This window comes from Taurulus bubalis, assembly GCF_910589615.1.
Source record: "Taurulus bubalis genome assembly, chromosome: 9".
NCBI classification, from domain to species: domain Eukaryota; kingdom Metazoa; phylum Chordata; class Actinopteri; order Perciformes; family Cottidae; genus Taurulus; species Taurulus bubalis.
The window spans coordinates 28,314,146-28,331,645 of NC_136597.1; the positions used below are offsets into that span (position 1 = coordinate 28,314,146).

The 17,500-nt window shown below is 46.5% G+C and overlaps 5 protein-coding genes across 6 annotated transcripts in view; 1 reads left to right on the forward strand and 4 right to left on the reverse strand.

The window, feature by feature from the left end:
• The window catches only part of fcsk (fucose kinase), a gene marked incomplete at its 5' end in the record, with an annotated part of 14,057 nt that extends 10,793 nt beyond the window's left edge, over window positions 1-3,264 (reverse strand). Inside the window, 4 exons of the mRNA XM_079223450.1 lie at window positions 79-280; window positions 771-821; window positions 1,064-1,218; window positions 3,183-3,264. Of these exons, the coding sequence (XP_079079576.1) occupies window positions 79-280; window positions 771-821; window positions 1,064-1,218; window positions 3,183-3,264 (490 nt within the window). The remainder of the gene's footprint in view (window positions 1-78; window positions 281-770; window positions 822-1,063; window positions 1,219-3,182) is intronic.
• Window positions 3,265-4,375: 1,111 nt separating this feature from the next.
• On the reverse strand, window positions 4,376-6,087 carry pclaf (PCNA clamp associated factor). Its single transcript, XM_079223541.1, has 4 exons — window positions 6,005-6,087; window positions 5,360-5,449; window positions 5,066-5,258; window positions 4,376-4,512 (listed from the first exon to the last, which is right to left on the reverse strand). The coding sequence occupies exons 1-4, from the start codon at window positions 6,048-6,050 to the stop codon at window positions 4,473-4,475; spliced, it is 369 nt and encodes a 122-aa protein (XP_079079667.1). The 5' UTR covers window positions 6,051-6,087; the 3' UTR covers window positions 4,376-4,472.
• A 615-nt stretch (window positions 6,088-6,702) lies between these two features.
• Window positions 6,703-14,008, reverse strand: nedd1 (NEDD1 gamma-tubulin ring complex targeting factor). Of its 2 annotated transcripts, none has more exons than XM_079224243.1 (16): window positions 13,820-14,008; window positions 12,426-12,568; window positions 11,991-12,085; window positions 11,791-11,907; window positions 10,370-10,510; window positions 9,946-10,172; window positions 9,425-9,623; window positions 9,103-9,220; window positions 8,847-8,960; window positions 8,691-8,741; window positions 8,523-8,612; window positions 7,995-8,149; window positions 7,715-7,910; window positions 7,339-7,474; window positions 7,189-7,255; window positions 6,703-7,031 (listed from the first exon to the last, which is right to left on the reverse strand). In XM_079224243.1, exons 2-16 carry the CDS (start codon window positions 12,559-12,561, stop codon window positions 6,927-6,929), a joined length of 1,947 nt encoding a protein of 648 aa, XP_079080369.1. In that variant the 5' UTR covers window positions 12,562-12,568; window positions 13,820-14,008; the 3' UTR covers window positions 6,703-6,926. The 2 variants fall into 2 exon arrangements, with proteins under 2 accessions (XP_079080369.1, XP_079080370.1); XM_079224244.1 differs by lacking the exon at window positions 13,820-14,008 and adding an exon at window positions 12,745-12,875.
• A 534-nt stretch (window positions 14,009-14,542) lies between these two features.
• On the forward strand, window positions 14,543-15,387 carry lyrm5b (LYR motif containing 5b). Its single transcript, XM_079223263.1, has 3 exons — window positions 14,543-14,721; window positions 15,022-15,075; window positions 15,164-15,387. Exons 2-3 carry the CDS (start codon window positions 15,031-15,033, stop codon window positions 15,371-15,373), a joined length of 255 nt encoding a protein of 84 aa, XP_079079389.1. The 5' UTR covers window positions 14,543-14,721; window positions 15,022-15,030; the 3' UTR covers window positions 15,374-15,387.
• A 24-nt stretch (window positions 15,388-15,411) lies between these two features.
• LOC306741200 (uncharacterized protein) overlaps window positions 15,412-17,500 on the reverse strand; it is a 10,445-nt gene continuing 8,356 nt past the window's right edge. The window contains exons 7-11 of the mRNA XM_079223451.1: window positions 17,226-17,301; window positions 16,863-16,951; window positions 16,295-16,413; window positions 16,007-16,106; window positions 15,412-15,611 (exon numbers count right to left, since the gene is read on the reverse strand). Of these exons, the coding sequence (XP_079079577.1) occupies window positions 15,558-15,611; window positions 16,007-16,106; window positions 16,295-16,413; window positions 16,863-16,951; window positions 17,226-17,301 (438 nt within the window). The 3' untranslated portion in view covers window positions 15,412-15,557. The remainder of the gene's footprint in view (window positions 15,612-16,006; window positions 16,107-16,294; window positions 16,414-16,862; window positions 16,952-17,225; window positions 17,302-17,500) is intronic.

Consider the following 17,500-nt stretch of genomic DNA (forward strand, 5'->3'; position numbering starts at 1 on the left):
GAGACACAGTAGAGACCAGAGTAGAGACAGTAGAGCCCAGAGTAGAGTCCTCAGTCCGCATAAGGGGTCAGGACTCACTGAAGTCGGGCGGCAGGCTGAGGATCACGTCGGTGCTGCAGACCCAGACCCCCGGAGGAGAGCCGGAGCAGACCTGGGCCCCCAGGCGGTCCAGCAGCAGGTCCAGAACGCAGACCGGAGCCTGGACCCGCTGACCCGGGTCCTCTGGGGCCGGCAGCCAGCAGAAGGCCCGGCTGCAGGAGGACCAGGGGAAGTCTCGACCCTGCAGGAGCAAAACCACTGAGACCTGGACCAGGACCAGAAACTGAACCTTAACCTGGACCAGGAACTGGACCCGGACCAGGAACTGGACCTGAACCAGGAACTGAACCTGGACCAGGACCTGAACCTGGACCAGGACCAGGACCAGGACCTGAACCTGAACCTGAACCTGGACCATGACCAGAAACTGAACCTGGACCAGGAACTGAACCTGGACCTGAACCTGGACCTGAACCTGAACCTGGACCTGAACCAGGAACTGGACCCGGACCAGGAACTGAACCTGAACCAGGAACTGAACCTGGACCAGGACCTGAACCTGAACCTGAACCTGGACCATGACCATGACCATGACCAGGGCCTGAACCTGAACCTGGACCATGACCATGACCATGACCTGGACCAGAAACTGAACCTGGACCAGGAACTGAACCTGGACCTGGACCAGGACCAGGACCTGAACCAGGAACTGAACCTGGACCAGAACTCACTGAGTGGAGGATGAGGATGTGAGCTTCATCGAGGACGTCAGCCGTCACCACCTGAGGAAGAGTGTGAAGGAAACGTCTTCATCATCATGAACAACCAGTGTGTGTGTGTGTGTGTGTGTATATACACACACACACACACACACACACACACACACACACACACACACACACACACACACACACACATATATATATATATATATATATATATATATATATATATATATATATATATATATATATATATATATATATATATATATATATACACACATACTCATATATGTACTCACAGTGTGTCCCTCCCTGCTGCTCAGGTGCTCAGCAGCAGTCAGCAGAGCGTTCAGAGTCGCTCCTCCGCTGCCGAGAGGATGAAGACCGTCCTGAACCGTGAGAACCACAGGAACCTGAGAGAGAGAACCACCATGCTGCTGCCGCTGCTGCAGCTCTACAGGGAGAACCAGAGAGAACCTCAGAGAGATAACCTCAGAGAGAGAACCTCAGAGAGAGAGAACCTCAGAGAGAGAGAACCTCAGAGAGAACCTCAGAGAGAGAGAACCTCAGAGAGAACCTCAGAGAGAACCTCAGAGAGAACCTCAGAGAGAGAGAACCTCCGAGAGAGAACCTCAGAGAGAGAGAACCTCAGAGAGAGAACCTCAGAGAGAGAGAACCTCAGAGAGAGAGAACCTCCGAGAGATAACCTCAGAGAGAGAGAACCTCAGAGAGAGAACCTCAGAGAGAGAGAACCTCCGAGAGATAACCTCAGAGAGAGAACCTCAGAGAGAGAACCTCAGAGAGAGAACCTCAGAGAGAACCTCAGAGAGAACCTCAGAGAGATAACCTCAGAGAGTAAGAACCTCAGAGAGAGAACCTCAGAGAGAGAACCTCAGAGAGAGAACCTCAGAGAGAGAACCTCAGAGAGAGAGAACCTCAGAGAGAGAACCTCAGAGAGAGAACCTCAGAGAGAACCTCAGAGAGAGAACCTCAGAGAGAGAACCTCAGAGAGAACCTCAGAGAGAGAACCTCAGAGAGAGAACCTCCGAGAGAACCTCAGAGAGAACCTCAGAGAGAACCTCAGAGAGAACCTCAGAGAGAACCTCAGAGAGAGAACCTCAGAGAGAACCTCAGAGAGAACCTCAGAGAGAGAACCTCAGAGAGAGAACCTCCGAGAGAACCTCAGAGAGAGAACCTCAGAGAGAGAGAACCTCAGAGAGAGAACCTCCGAGAGAGAGAACCTCAGAGAGAGAGAACCTCAGAGAGAGAACCTCAGAGAGAGAGAACCTCAGAGAGAGAACCTCAGAGAGAGAGAACCTCAGAGAGAGAGAACCTCAGAGAGAACCTCAGAGAGTAAGAACCTCAGAGAGAGAGAACCTCAGAGAGAGAACCTCAGAGAGAGAGAACCTCAGAGAGAGAACCTCAGAGAGAACCTCAGAGAGAACCTCAGAGAGAGAACCTCAGAGAGAGAGAACCTCAGAGAGAGAACCTCAGAGAGAACCTCAGAGAGAACCTCAGAGAGAGAACCTCAGAGAGAGAGAACCTCAGAGAGAACCTCAGAGAGAGAGAACCTCAGAGAGAGAGAACCTCAGAGAGAACCTCAGAGAGAGAACCTCAGAGAGAACCTCAGAGAGAGAACCTCAGAGAGAGAGAACCTCAGAGAGAGAGAACCTCAGAGAGAACCTCAGAGAGAACCTCAGAGAGAACCTCAGAGAGAGAACCTCAGAGAGAACCTCAGAGAGAGAACCTCAGAGAGAACCTCAGAGAGAGAGAACCTCAGAGAGAGAGAACCTCAGAGAGAACCTCAGAGAGAGAACCTCAGAGAGAGAGAACCTCAGAGAGAGAGAACCTCAGAGAGAACCTCAGAGAGAACCTCAGAGAGTAAGAACCTCAGAGAGAAGTAAATATATCTATGAATAATATATATTAATAATATATATTAATAAAGTATTAATAAGTATTTATTTGTATACATATAATATAAATATATACTTTTAGTTTTAGATATATATTTCTAAATAACTAAATATTTCTAAACAAATATGTTATTTAAACACAACAAACATGTATTTATATATATACATATTTTTTTATATATATAATACATTTCCTGCAGCAATAAGTGTGTACTCTCATAGTTGTTAAAAATCACTGTATCAAATGTAAAAGTCAAAATGTGAGGACATGAATGAACAACATGAAGAACACAGAGAAAAAAGAATCCTAAAATATATTTCATATCGGACACAAAGTTAAATATTCGATGAAATAATAAATATAAGAGTAAATATTCGTGTCGATCGTGAAAAAGATGCACCATTCCTCTGAGTCGCCACAGCGACACCACGCGGTAGATATGTGTCCCTGCCGGGGTTGGAACCTCAAAGATCGTATCAGGAGCAAGATAGTGATCCTCACCTCTCTGGAAGGAGTAGACGCTGTCTTTGTGCTGGCAGGTGAGGACGACCACCGTCCACCTGAAGCCTCCGCCGGCCGACATCTTCCCAACGGCGGCAACGACTTTTAAAACACGTTAATAACGGACCCGACAGCTCCGCGCGGCCGTTTGAGCGTTACCCGCGAGGTGACCGACAACACGGATGCTTTATGACAGCAAACACACACGGGGTGGGCGGAGTTAGCTAGCAGGGCGGGAAGTACCGGGACAACAGGCGACATCCTCCCGGACCGGAAGTACCGGGACAACAGGCGACATCCTCCCGGACCGGTTCAACCTGTCGCCCTGTATTCCTACTGGAGACAAACGGTTCAGACGAGCGGTGTTGTTCTGACTCTTTGATGCTCGCTTCGCTATGACCACACGAGCTTCCGTAAATGTTTGATTTTCACGTCTGGACCTCCCGACCAGCCGGCGATAAACCAGTTAGTTGCTTCACGAAGACCGGAAATGAAGTTAAACATACCGGAGAGGGAAGTTAAAGATTATTATATTAATACATCGGTCAGTAATCGATCTCACAGGTTCCCAAACACAACACGGGGTACAATTCATTTCACTACCGATACATGTCGACGGGGCGGAGCTAGTTCAGCTTCACTCACTGAGGAAGTATTACTTGGTACTACTTGTAGTACTAAAATGTAAAAGCAGTAGTACCACAGTACAAAAATACTGCAACAAGGAAGAAGTACTGCAATCATAAAAGTTATAATTATGAATGTATTCATGTTAATGACGTCATGTCCTGCTGGTAGGTTTTATATATTCTTTGAAAGTCAAAAATAAATAAAATATTTATTTTTAACATCAGGGTTCAAAACTAAAATATTCTTGAATTTTGAAGCCTTTAATCACTTTTAAATTAAGTGATTTATTTATAGAAAACCTTTTAGAGTTCCTTTGAACTCATTTAAGCTTTGATTTTAGTATTTTATTTAAATAAGGAAATACTTCTTGAATATTAAATATTTGTATTTCAATGTAAACGTTTCACAAAGTAAAGTTTACCACCACACATATTTATATATAAAAACTGACTAGTTTCTTCATTCCTCCTGAATGAGCAGATCAATATTTTAATAAGTCAGATAAACTTTGATCTCATTCATATTTGATAGAAAGCAGAACAGCTTTTTAAACAACATTTGAATGTTTTGTTTAAAAAAGTTTAATGAACTATACAAAGTGATTCAACGTATATACAGATGTACATAAAACACCAACAGGTGAGCAGCTACTCTTCGTCTTCAGTCATCCTCCTCTTCCTCAGCGGGCAGCGGTCGGGACCTGCAGAGAAAATATTAATAAAATAAACATCGGAAATGGAAACTTTATATTCAGATTTTAATCATTTATGTTATGAAAGATAATATATATAAAATTATTATTATTTAAAGAAAAGTTTAATCAGGAACAATTTTTTAAGTAAGTATTTTTTTTTATTTATATATATATATATATATATATATATATATATATATATATATATATATATATATATATATATATATATATATATATATATATATATATATATATATATATATCTGAACGTGTCCAGAGTCGACGTTAATTAGAAATTCATTATTTTTCAACTCTTTTGACAATTAACCAACTAAGTCTTAAATAAAACCCCTAAGCTGCCAGAGCGTTTTAATATGAACCGCCTTTCTTATTCACACTATATTAACGAAATATCTTAAGGTCGTTTGGACAAAACAAACCATTCGGTTTTAATAATAATAATAATAAACTTTTCTTTGTGCCATTTCCAATCCAATGAGATAAATGATCAATAGTTTGAGCTTCTTCTTCTGCTCCTCCTATTCAGCTCATTTACTTCCTGCCGCTCAGCCCGCTGCCTCCGGCCTCTTCCTCATCGTCTTCCTCGTCTCTGGGCCTCTGGTTCTCCTTGTGGTTCTCCTGGTTCTCCTGCTTCCTCGGGGGTCCACCGAAGAAGTCCCCGATGCCCTTCTGCCAGGTGGGCGTCGGCCGCGCGCACACCGGGTTCCCTCCTGCATATTTACCCTTCGCTGCCGGGTCAACAACACAAACAACATCAGCCCGAGCTCCATCAACACAATGTGCACGTGCCCACGCTGAGCGGGAGCGCGCATTCTGCAGTGTGACGCACCTGGCGTGGCCGGCTGGCTGCTGCAGGAGGAGGAGGCGGAGTTAGCGGAACTGGAGCCCAGAGACTTCCGGGGTGCAGCAGCGGCAACAGCTAGGGGCGCAAAACAAGAGAACAGAACCGGAAGTAGAACCAGAAGGTTAACGGCGAGATGGAACGAGACCGGAAGCAGCTCGTTTGAAGAGCCTTCACGTGATCGTCACAGAATGACAGATGACCGGAGGCCTAAACGTCCAGGTCGGGTCTTCTTTCTGGTGCCGACGGCGCCGAACTCAGCAGAAGACCCAGTGGCGTCACACACCACGTCATCACGTGATTCTTTACGTCGTCCCCTCGACGACCAGCGAGAACGCGTTAGATCACGTGATCCTTTAACGGGGTTCCGCCGCTTTAAGCCGCTCAAAAACTGGCGCCAGTTTGCGGAGATCAAGACAATAACGTCTGTTCGGTCTCTTGGAGCAGAGTTATTAAGATACCATTTAAATATTAAACATGGCTCTTTGTTCAGAGGAAACAATACGCTTCGTGTTGGCGGGATGAGCGCGCGCCCAGCCCGCCAGACTACACAATACAACACACTCAAACAACACACACGCACCAGCTAATTACGTGATGAGCCCGTGATGAACAAGTGAATGGATCACGAACCTTTCCTGTAGGCGGCGGGAACGCTATCGGCTTTAGTCCGCACCATGTTGAGACCTGAGCGCGGCGGTGCTTCTGCAGCAGCTTCCCGACGGAGTGACGCGGCGTCCCGCCTCGGTTTAAAAAGAAAAGCGGCTGGAGGCGGGAGATTCCTTCTTCTTCTGCTGCTTCTATTCCGGCAGCGCAGCGCCGCCCCGCCCCCTCAGGTGGAAGAGTGGAACTACAGCTTTTAACTTTGATCTACAATACAGTTTACTACGATATACTACACTGTAAATGTACTACTATACTGTACTTGAATATATAACTAGTCTTGTATTTTACACATTAACTGTTGGTCTTATCTACTTTATAATATTACTGTAATAAGAAATTAATTTCGACACAGTGCTGAAGGCATTTTAATTATTTTTGGCTAAAATGTGAATACTTGTTATCCCTCAAAGTGAGGAGAAACAGTAAAGAGTCAATAAGAGTATTACACTGAGCAGAGCATGAGAGGGTCACAGTTCAGGATTATGTGGATTAATAGATTACTATTCATTATAATATTTGTTCAGTTACATTAAACCAATGAAGAAACAAACCTCTCAGGAAATGAACAGAAAGAGGAACAATCACCTCGTTAACTTCTACTTTCATCATTTAAAGTCACACAAAAAGGAGTTCTCGTTTTATTTTCAATATGAATCTTTTTATTATTCTTTAGACAAAATGTTTGTTATTAAAAACATGATTCAGGCACACAGGTCTGCAGGGAGAGCAACGCTCATGAACTCCTTCAGGCTGGAGGGGCGACATCTTTTTATTTATAAAGAGACAAAAACCAAGCGATGCGTTCACATGTCCACGGACCCAGCGGGACATTTGAGCGTCTGTTCGTCCTCCAGCTACAAAACCGGGTGAAGAGGAGTCCATCTTGGTCTCAGTAGTTGGTCTTGAGCCGCCGGTTCTCCTCCTTCAGCCGCTCCACCTCCTCCACCAGAGACTCGTTCACGGAGTACTTCTCGATCAGGCCGTGGATCTCGTTCTGAAACGCACAACCACAAGATGGCGTCGACCTGTCAATCACCCTGTAGCCCCGCCCTAAAGCGGCTTTATGGTCTGTTTGACTCTAAACGACCTGAAGCAAAGACTTCTATACAAGTCTCCCCCTGGTGGTCAGGAGAGAGAACGCAGGTTCGTACCAGCTGGATGTAAAACTGTCGGACCATCTCGACCTGCAGGTTGACGATGTCCCTGTGACAGTTGTCCCTGAGGAGAGGACAGAAACATCAACATGAGGGTTCTGACACGTCTTTAGATGAAGGAAAGAGTCCAAGAGGTTCAAGACGGACCTGAAGTCCTCCAGAGTCTCGTGGATCATGTTCTGGATGAAGTGGATCTGCAGGGACGTGAGAGGAGCAGCTCCGGCCTGACCCACCACCTCAGCGATGTTCTGGGAGAGAGTCGAGGACACAGCCGCCGACAGACCTGAAGGGACCGACAGACCAGTTAGAGACCAGGAACCAGGGACAGACCAGTTAGAGACCAGTTAGAGACCAGGAAACAAGGACAGACCAGTTAGAGACCAGGAAACAAGGACAGACCAGTTAGAGACCAGTTAGAGACCAGGAACCAGGGACAGACCAGTTAGAGACCAGTAAACAAGGACAGACCAGTTAGAGACCAGTTAGGGACCAGGAACCAGACTGGCTCGGGGTCTCGCTCTACCTGCGGTGCTACTGGCTGCAGCTCCCTGGACAGGAGACTCGTAGCTCAGCTGAGCTTGAATCCCATTGGCTCTCCTGAGGCTGGGCTCCGGAGTGAAGAAGGGCGGGGCCGGCTGGCTGTGATTGGTCAGTTGAGGGACTGTGGGCGTGGCCTCCTGACCCGTCCCCTCCAGGTTGGAGCTGCCGGCCTTGTCGGACTGTCAACAAAGAGAGTGATGTTGTTTGTGATGCCGCACCGCTCGACTCTCTCACATCACCAGATTGAGGTCAGAGGTCAGCACCTTTCTGGAGTCACATGGTTCGGCTGCGGCAGCAGGGATTGGCTCCTCCTCCCTGATCGGGGGCGGGGTCTGGAAGATGGACAGCGGGCTGTAGCAACGGGCGGCAGCGCCCACCAGCGGAGTCCCCAGGGGGGTCTTACGGTGGGAGTTCACCTCTGGAAACGAGACCAGGGACAGACAGACCAGTTGAGACCAGTTAGAGACCAGTTAGAGACCAGGAACCAGGGACAGACCAGTTAAAGACCAGTGTGAGACCAGTTAGAGACCAGGAACCAGGGACAGACCAGTTAGAGACCAGGAACCAGGGACAGACCAGTTAGAGACCAGGAACCAGGGACAGACAGCAGAGGTCTCACTTCTTTCTAACTCCCCACCTCCAGATTATTTAACTTTTTTAAACTCAATCGGCGTTGACTCGAGTGACATCACTCGAGGACACCTATCAGACGCCCCTCAGCTGCTCCTGAGGCGCTGAGACTAAACCAACGCAGGAGGACACAACACCAGTAGAGACCAGCAGAGTCTGACCTTCTCTGACCGGGGAGAAGATGTCCAGGCTGGCCCGGCCGATGACCTGCTGACCCTCTCCTTCTCTGGACCGCATCTCCAAACTGGTAACTGTGGAGAGACAGATTCAGGGTCAGTCCAGAACCAGCAGGTCCTTCACGCCGGCCTCAGACGGACTTCCTGTCGTACCGTGGGTCCTTCCAAAGGGAATGTCCCCGCCGGTGCCCTGGGACAGGGGGTCTGGGGACAAGAGAGGAGGGTTAGGGTGTCAGGGACCAGGTCTGAGGAGGACCAGAGACCAGGAACCAGGAACCAGGGACAGACAGAGAGACGTGGAGGGCTGACCTTCCCGAGCAGGAGAGAAGACGTCCAGACTGTTTCGTCCAACGGCGCTGAACTTGTCCCCCCCTGGAAGCGTCTCCGTCCCCTGCTGGCCTTCAGCCTCCCGGGACATCAGGTCTGGACCAGAGGGGACAGAGAGAATGAGCTTTAACACATGAAGCATATACTTCTATACAACCAGAGGAATGAAAAAAAAACACAATATGACGTCTTCAAAACACAATAAATACATTTCTGTGATGAAATGAGACGAACCCACCTGTTCCTGTCACCTGTCGGAAGGGGGCGGGGCTTGTGCCGGGGGCGGAGTCTGTCTGGCTGCTTGACAGCCTGATTGAAGATCTCTTGACGATCTTGGTGGAGCCCAGTTTACTGGACTGGGAGGAGGAAGAGGAGAATGAGGAGGAGGAGAAGAAGAAGAAAGAGGAGGAGAAGGAAAAGGAGAGATGGATTTACTGACTTAACTCTTGATTAATCCTGAGAAACTTGTTTCAACACGTGGAGGTCATGAATGAGGCTTGAGAACCATCTCGGGTTCCTCCTCTTCCTCTTTTCTTCTTCTTCCTCCTCTCCCCCTCTACCTTGTGTCTGCTGCTGCTCTGGAAGCGGAGGCAGGTGACGGAGGTGGAGTGTGCGCTGGTGACCCTGGTGGGGGCGCTAGAGTTCCTCAGGTCAAACTGGTAGATCTTCCCCTGAGTGGAGCCGACCACCAGACCAGAGCCGTCAGGCAGGAAGTCCACCGAGGTCAGAGGACTGTCCACCCGGATGGAGCGCAGGACGCTAGAGAGAGAGAGAGAGAGAGAGAGAGAGAGAGAGACAGAGAGAGAGAGAGAGAGTTAGAGAGACAGAGAGAGAGTTAGAGAGAGAGAGAGACAGAGAGAGAGAGAGAGTTAGAGAGAGAGAGAGAGAGAGAGAGAGAGAGAGAGAGAGACAGACACAAGTTGGTTTCTTGTGCTGTCTTCAATCTGTTTTCACTTTTTATTTATATATATATATATATATATATATTTATTTATATATATATATATATATATATATATATATATATTTATTTATTTATTTATTTATTTATTTATATATGTAGATGTCCCGGCAGCCTCACATCTTGCTGGCCGTGTCGTAGCACACGATCTTCTTGTCCAGGCCGACGCTGACCACCAGCAGCTCGCTGGCGGGGGAGAAGGCGAGGCCGGAGCCCGGAGCCTTGTGGGCCTCGAACACCTGGATCTCCTTCTGGGTGTTGCAGTCCCACAGGACCACGGTGCCGCTGGCAGAGACGCTGCCCAGCAGGGAGCGCCTCAGGGGGGACAGCCGCAGGGCGTGGACGGGCTGGAGGGGAGAGCACAGTCTGTGAGAGACACCTGGACCAGGGCTTCATCCACAAGGAGGTACTGACAGTCTGCTCTCTCAGTCCTGGTTCTCCCGTACCTCCCTTCCCTCTAACAGGTCCAGCAACACGTCCTGGACTAAACTGAGGTCACATGAGGTCACATCAGGACTAGACCGTGTGGTTCCGGCGCGCTCACCTGGTTGCTGCCGTGTCCGAAGGCCTTGCTGGACTGGTTGGTGGTCAGACTGTGCAGGACCAGGTCTCCGCTGGTGGACCCGGAGGCCACGTAGCTGTCGTTGGCGTTGAAGGACACGCAGGTCACCTCCTCTGTGTGGTCCTGGGAGACAAAGACACGGGCAGATCAGAGACCTCAGAGAGACCTCAGGGACCCCAGAGACCTCAGGGACCTCAGAGACCTCAGAGACCTCAGGGACCTCAGGGACCTCAGAGAGACCTCAGAGACCTCAGAGACCTCAGGGAGACCTCAGGGACCTCAGAGAGACCTCAGAGACCTCAGAGACCTCAGGGAGACCTCAGGGACCTCAGAGACCTCAGAGACCTCAGGGACCTCAGAGAGACCTCAGAGACCTCAGAGACCTCAGGGAGACCTCAGGGACCTCAGGGAGACCTCAGAGAGACCTCAGGGACCTCAGAGACCTCAGGGACCTCAGAGACCTCAGGGAGACCTCAGGGACTTCAGAGACCTCAGAGAGACCTCAGAGACCTCAGAGACCTCAGGGACCTCAGAGAGACCTCAGAGACCTCAGAGAGACCTCAGAGAGACCTCAGGGACTTCAGAGACCTCAGAGAGACCTCAGAGAGACCTCAGAGACCTCAGGGACCTCAGAGAGACCTCAGAGAGACCTCAGAGACCTCAGAGAGAGCTCAGAGAGACCTCAGAGACCTCAGGGACCTCAGAGAGACCTCAGAGAGACCTCAGAGACCTCAGGGACCTCAGGGACCTCAGAGAGACCTCAGAGAGACCTCAGAGAGACCTCAGGGACTTGAGAGACCTCAGAGAGATCTCAGGGACCTCAGAGACCTCAGGGACCTCAGAGAGACCTCAGAGACCTCAGAGACCTCAGGGACCTCAGAGACCTCAGAGAGACCTCAGAGACCTCAGGGAGACCTCAGAGACCTCAGAGACCTCAGTGAGACCTCAGCCTCCATGTGGTGCGCTCTGACGACCCCTTCCGGACCAGGTCTTACCCTGAGGGACCATGTCTTAGCCTGAGGGACCAGGTCATACCCTGAGGACCAGGTCTTACCCTTAGGGACCAGGTCTTACCCTTAGGGACCAGGTCTTACCCTTAGGGACCAGGTCTTACCCTGAGGACCAGGTCTTAGCCTGAGGACCAGGTCATACCCTGAGGACCAGGTCTTACCCTGAGGACCAGGTCTTACCCTGAGGACCAGGTCTTAGCCTGAGGACCAGGTCATACCCTGAGGACCAGGTCTTACCCTGAGGACCAGGTCTTACCCTGAGGACCAGGTCTTACTCTGAGGACCAGGTCTTACCCTTAGGGACCAGGTTTTACCCTGAGGACCAAGTCTTACCCTTAGGGACCAGGTCTTACCCTTAAGGACCAGGTCTTAGCCTGAGGGGCCAGGTCTTACCCGGAGGGAGCGGTGCAGTCTTTTGGTCTTCAGGTCCCAGATGTGGACGCAGTGGTCCAGACCTCCGCTCACCAGGAACTGAGACGAGGAACTCAGAGACACGCTGGTTTGCCTTTTCTGAGATCAGCAGAGAGGACGAGGGTGAGCAGTACTATTATATCAGTGAAGTACAAATATACAAATGTATGTACGCCTCTCACCCCGTCGCCCAGTTCCACCACTGGGACCGGAGAGGACTTCAGACTGGAAACCACCAGCTTGTCTCCGCTGCTGCTGGCGCTGACCAGGTACTGGTCTGAAAGAGACTGTCAAGGACGAACCTCTGGACAAACATCACGTCTATGGATCATTATTATTATTAATAATTATGACTCATCGTCTCTATGGATCATTATTAATATTATTTATGACTCATCGTCTCTATGGATTATGACTCATATCTATTGATTGATAGCTGATTAATCGTTTCCAGATAAAAACAGACTAAAGATGATCAGCAGATTGATCAGTGATGTCATCACTGACTCCAGGGTCAACAGGTGATGTCATCACTGACTCCAGGGTCAACAGGTGATGTCATCACTGACTCCGGGTCAACAGGTGATCTCATCACTGACTCCGGGTCATCAGGATACTGTTGGAGCTCCAGCAGGCCTGAGCCACCGGGCTGCTGCTGCTGTGAGGGTTGAACTGCTCCAGAGGAGACATGGAGGACGAGTCCCAGATCCTCACACTGTCTCCTGTGGACACCAGACGGGTCACCTCCTCCATGGAGACGCTGGAGAGAGAGAGAGAGAGAGAGAGAGAGAGAGAGAGAGAGAGAGAGAGAGAGAGAGAGAGAGAGAGAGAGAGGTTGTGAACACATGTTCCTGGTCCACTGCAGGATGACGTCTTCCTTCGTGTGTTATTCATATTCATGTTGTTCTTAAACTATAAACCTCTGATCGTCCTCACCAAGCTGGAAGAGAAACAAGGTTCTCACAGGAGGATCTTATAGAGTATGATTATAGAATGTATTAGTACTTTAACTGGCAGTGGAGTATTTTCAGTGTGGTATTAGTACTTTAACTGGCAGTGGAGTATTTTCAGTGTGGTATTAGTACTTTAACTGGCAGTGGAGTATTTTCAATGTGGTATTTGTACTTTTACCGGTAGAAGAGTATTTTCACATTGTGTATTAGTACTTTTACAGGTAGTGGAGTATTTCCAGTGTGGTATTAGTACTTTAACTGGCAGTGGAGTATTTTCAGTGTGGTAGTAGTACTTTTACCGGTAGAAGAGTATTTTCAGATTGTGTATTAGTACTTTTACCGGCAGTGGAGTATTTTCAGTGTGGTATTAGTACAGGTAGTGGAGTATTTTCAGAGTTGTATTAGTACTTTTACAGGTAGTGGAGTATTTTCAGTGTGGTATTAGTACAGGTAGTGGAGTATTTTCAGTGTTGTATTAGTACTTTTACAGGTAGTGGAGTATTTTCAGTGTGATAATAATAGTATTTATATTGGCAGTGGAGTATTTTCAGTGTGATATTAGTATTTTTACTTGTAGTGGAGTATTTTCAGTGTGGTATTAGTATTTTTACTTGTAGTGGAGTATTTTCACATTGTGTATTAGTATTTTTACAGGTAGTGGAGTATTTTCACATTGTGTATTAGTACTTTTAGTCCAGTAAATAACCAGAATACTTCTTCCACTGCAGTTACACTGTTATAAGTAACGTAATAATAGTGAATAAATGAACATTAATAAAAATAAAGTTAGTTTACAAACAGAGATCATCTTAAACACGCCAACAAGCGCTGAGAACCAGTTTAATGGTTTAACTTGAAGAGTTAGTGACGTCGTGACGTCTGACGTAGTGACGCCGTGACGTAGTTAGAAGTTAGCTAGCTAACAGTTAGCAACAACAGGAGCGGGCTCTAAAGTTACCGATCAGTCTTTAAAAACCCGACAAACAACCCGGAACTACCGGGGCCGCGTCGCAGAGCCCCGGGTGTTCGGGGCTCGGTGTTGAAACGCGTCTACGTACCGTGACGGGTCCGTTAACGCGTTAGTGGAGATGTTTTGTTTTGTTGGACCGGCTGCAGCCAATAAACCGCCACTACGGAAACCCGAGAGGGACCTAAAGTACAAGCATCGCTTTTTAGTAACTTTATTGACATAATTTTGATTTACAAGTAAACAGACGTGGGGAAAGTATTACAATCCTTAGAAAGTACTAATGCCACAGTATAAAACACTCTGTTACCGTAAAACTACTAATATATAAACACTCTGTTAGAGTAAAACTATTAATACCACAAGTATAAATACAGTAAAAGTACAAATACCACAGTATAAACACTCTGTTACAGCAAAAGTACTAATAGCACAGTATAAAAACACTCTGTTACTGTAAAAGTACTAATACCACAGTACACACTCTGTTGAAGTAAAAGTACTAATAGCACAGTATAAAACACTCTGTTGAAGTAAAAGTACTAATACCACAGTACACACTCTGTTACTGTACAAGTTATAATACACAAAACTAAAACACTCCCCTCTAAAATAATATGGTTCGTAAAACATAACATATTCATGTTTAAAGCTTAATATCCATGAGAAAACGCGTAGATTCAGGGAGGAAATCCATTTACGAACTTCTCATAAGTAAATGTGCGCATGTGCGGGCCGGTTCCTGTCCGTGCTGGAGGATGAGCATCTCTCCCTGTGGAACTCTTTGGTTGTTTACCGCAGTCCGGGACCAAAGTTCACAGGAAGTAGATCGTTCAGCTTCTCGAAAGCAGCGAGTTTACCGAGTGGTTATATGTGTATTTATATACATATACACTCATGTATATGTTGTAGTGTACTTATATACACACATTCATATGTTGTAGAGCAGAGCGCGCTTTGTGCAGGTAGATCCTGCTGACGTCACGACGACCGGTGAGACACCTATTATTAATTATTATTATTAGTAGTAGTAGTAGTAGTTATTATTATTATCACGCAAACTGAAGATGTGCAGGTTTATTTAGTCATTGAGGTCGTTTATAGATAAATATTATAAATAATATTAATATATATATATATATATATATAAATATTATATAGAATATTTTATATTAATATATACATATAAATATGCTATCTATTTTATGTTAATATTAAATATATTAATCTATTATATGAATATTATATATTAGTATGAATATATACTATTAATATTAATGTCCTTGTTTTCAGATCTGCACAATGGCGAATCCTTTGAGGGCCGAAGTGGTTCGACTTTACAAAAACGTGAGTTTATTGTTTCATTTAATGTATTGATCAGAGTACTAGTGCTGATCAGAGTACTACTACTGATCAGAGTACTGTGTGTCCTCAGCTCCTGTACCTCGGGCGGGAGTACCCTAAAGGAGGAGACTACTTCAGGGACCGCCTGAGAGCGGCCTTCAGCAAGAACAAAGACGTTCAGGACCCGCAGCAGATCCGGCAGCTGATTGGTCGAGGAGAGTTCGTGTCCCAGGAGCTGGAGGCGCTGTACTACCTGAGGAAGTACCGGGCCATGAAGCAGCGCTACTACGAGGATCAATAACACGATCGGTTCAGAGAAAGAGACAAACGTGTTTATTCAAATCATTCAACAGAAATCAGCAGCTCAAAAATATTTTATGGTTTTGTTCCCAAAAGATCAAATGAAAAAGAGTAAAAACAAGATGTCCTTCAGAGGTCAGAGGGCGGGGCCAGAGGGAGGGGCGGGGCCAGAGGGAGGGGCGGGGTCAGAGGTCAGGGTCAGCCAGGTTGGCTCTGCAGATGGGACAGGTGGGGTTCTCCTGAAACAAACAAATAGATTTCATTTATGATTAAAACATTATTAAATTAATTATTAAAATCAAAACGTCAGTGAGAAGATTCTTTGATGAATAAAAATTAATCAATCACAAGTAGATGACCCATGACACACACACACACACACACACACACACACAAATAAGAGTACTAGTACTGATAAGGGTACTAGTATCGATCAGAGTACTAGTACTCATCAGAGTACTAGTATCGATTAGAGTACTAGTATTCAGAGTACTAGTATCGATCATTTGATTGGTCCATTGATCGCTGATCACGTGAAAGGAAACGGTGGTCGGTCGCTTTAGGAGGAGCCGCGCTAGCAGTTTCCCTCCGCTTCTAGTGTTTATGCTAAGCTAAGCTAACCAGTTGGAGTTACCTTCAGCCAGCGGTCGATGCACTGGACGTGGTAGTCGTGGAAACAGGGCAGCATCCTCAGCTTCTCCCCGTCGGTGTAGTCACAGAAACAGATCTGACACCTGTCAATCAATCAATCAATCAATCACGTTGTTGAACGCTGAACAAGCAGACACATTCTCATGGTGTAAATAAAAACACTAGACAATGCCGTGAGCGTTCCATCATGCCGCCGTTCCACCGACAGGAAGCAGAGGACGTGTCACTTCCTGTCGTGGGTTCAGGCCCCGCCTCCGTGATCAATACTCACTGCGTGTTCTCGGTGCCGCCGGCCGTCTGGAACGTTCTGGTGGGGAACCTCTGGATTTCCCTCCGGGTCAACTTCCTGGACACCACGGAACCCTGACGCTCCTCGAAGGCCAGGAGGGCCTTTAAAGATAATATATAATAGAGTTATTAAAAATAGAGTTATTAAATATAGAGTTATTACATATTAAATATAAAGTTATTAAATATTACATATAGTTATTAAATATAGCTTTATTAAATATAAAGTTATTACATATTAAATATAAAATTATTAAATATTACATATACTTATTAAATATTACATATAAAAGGTATTAAATATAAATGTATTAATATAAAGTTATTAAATATAGAGTTACTAAATATTAAGTATAAAGTTATTAAATATAAAGTTATTAAATATAGAGTTACAACATATTAAATATAAAGTTATTAAATATGTTATTAAATATGTTACGAAATATACAGTTATTCAATATAATGTTATTAAACATAATGTTATTAAGAAACTGTCAAACTGAACAGGACATTTGAAGCTTCCTCCTCCTCTTCCTCCTCCTCTTCCTCACCTCGTAGTCGTTCCCCTGAAGATCTTCTGAAAGCTGCGGAGCGTTCCTCCTCCTGACACGCCCACGTCTTCTGTTTCGACCAATCAGATCTGTAGACACACACACACACACACACACACACACACACACACCTGAATTAAAGTGTAGAAAACATTTCAAACCGCTGCTTCACAATAAATGACTGAAGGCTTTTATTGTGAAGGCCACAGGAAGCTCCGTGTTTAACGCAGAGGAAACCAGAAGAGAATGGCGGAAACGGTAACAGTTTTACGGAGATAAGCCACGCCCCCTTGTAGGCGAGCGTAACGTTTGCAACGCGGTGTGTGACGCAGCTTTATAGAAATAAATATTATATAAACTCACCGTCATCAAAATGGACCAGCGGAGAGACGGCCGCCAGCAGGTGAGGCACCCAGCTGGGCTCCATGTAGGGCGGGGCCTGCAAGCACACATGACATCACTTCCTGTCCACAACACATGACATCACTTCCTGTCCACAACACATGACATCACTTCCTGTTCACAACACATGACATCACTTCCTGTCCACAACACATGACATCACTTCCTGTCCACAACACATGACATCACTTCCTGTCCACAACACATGACATCACTTCCTGTCCACAACACATGAC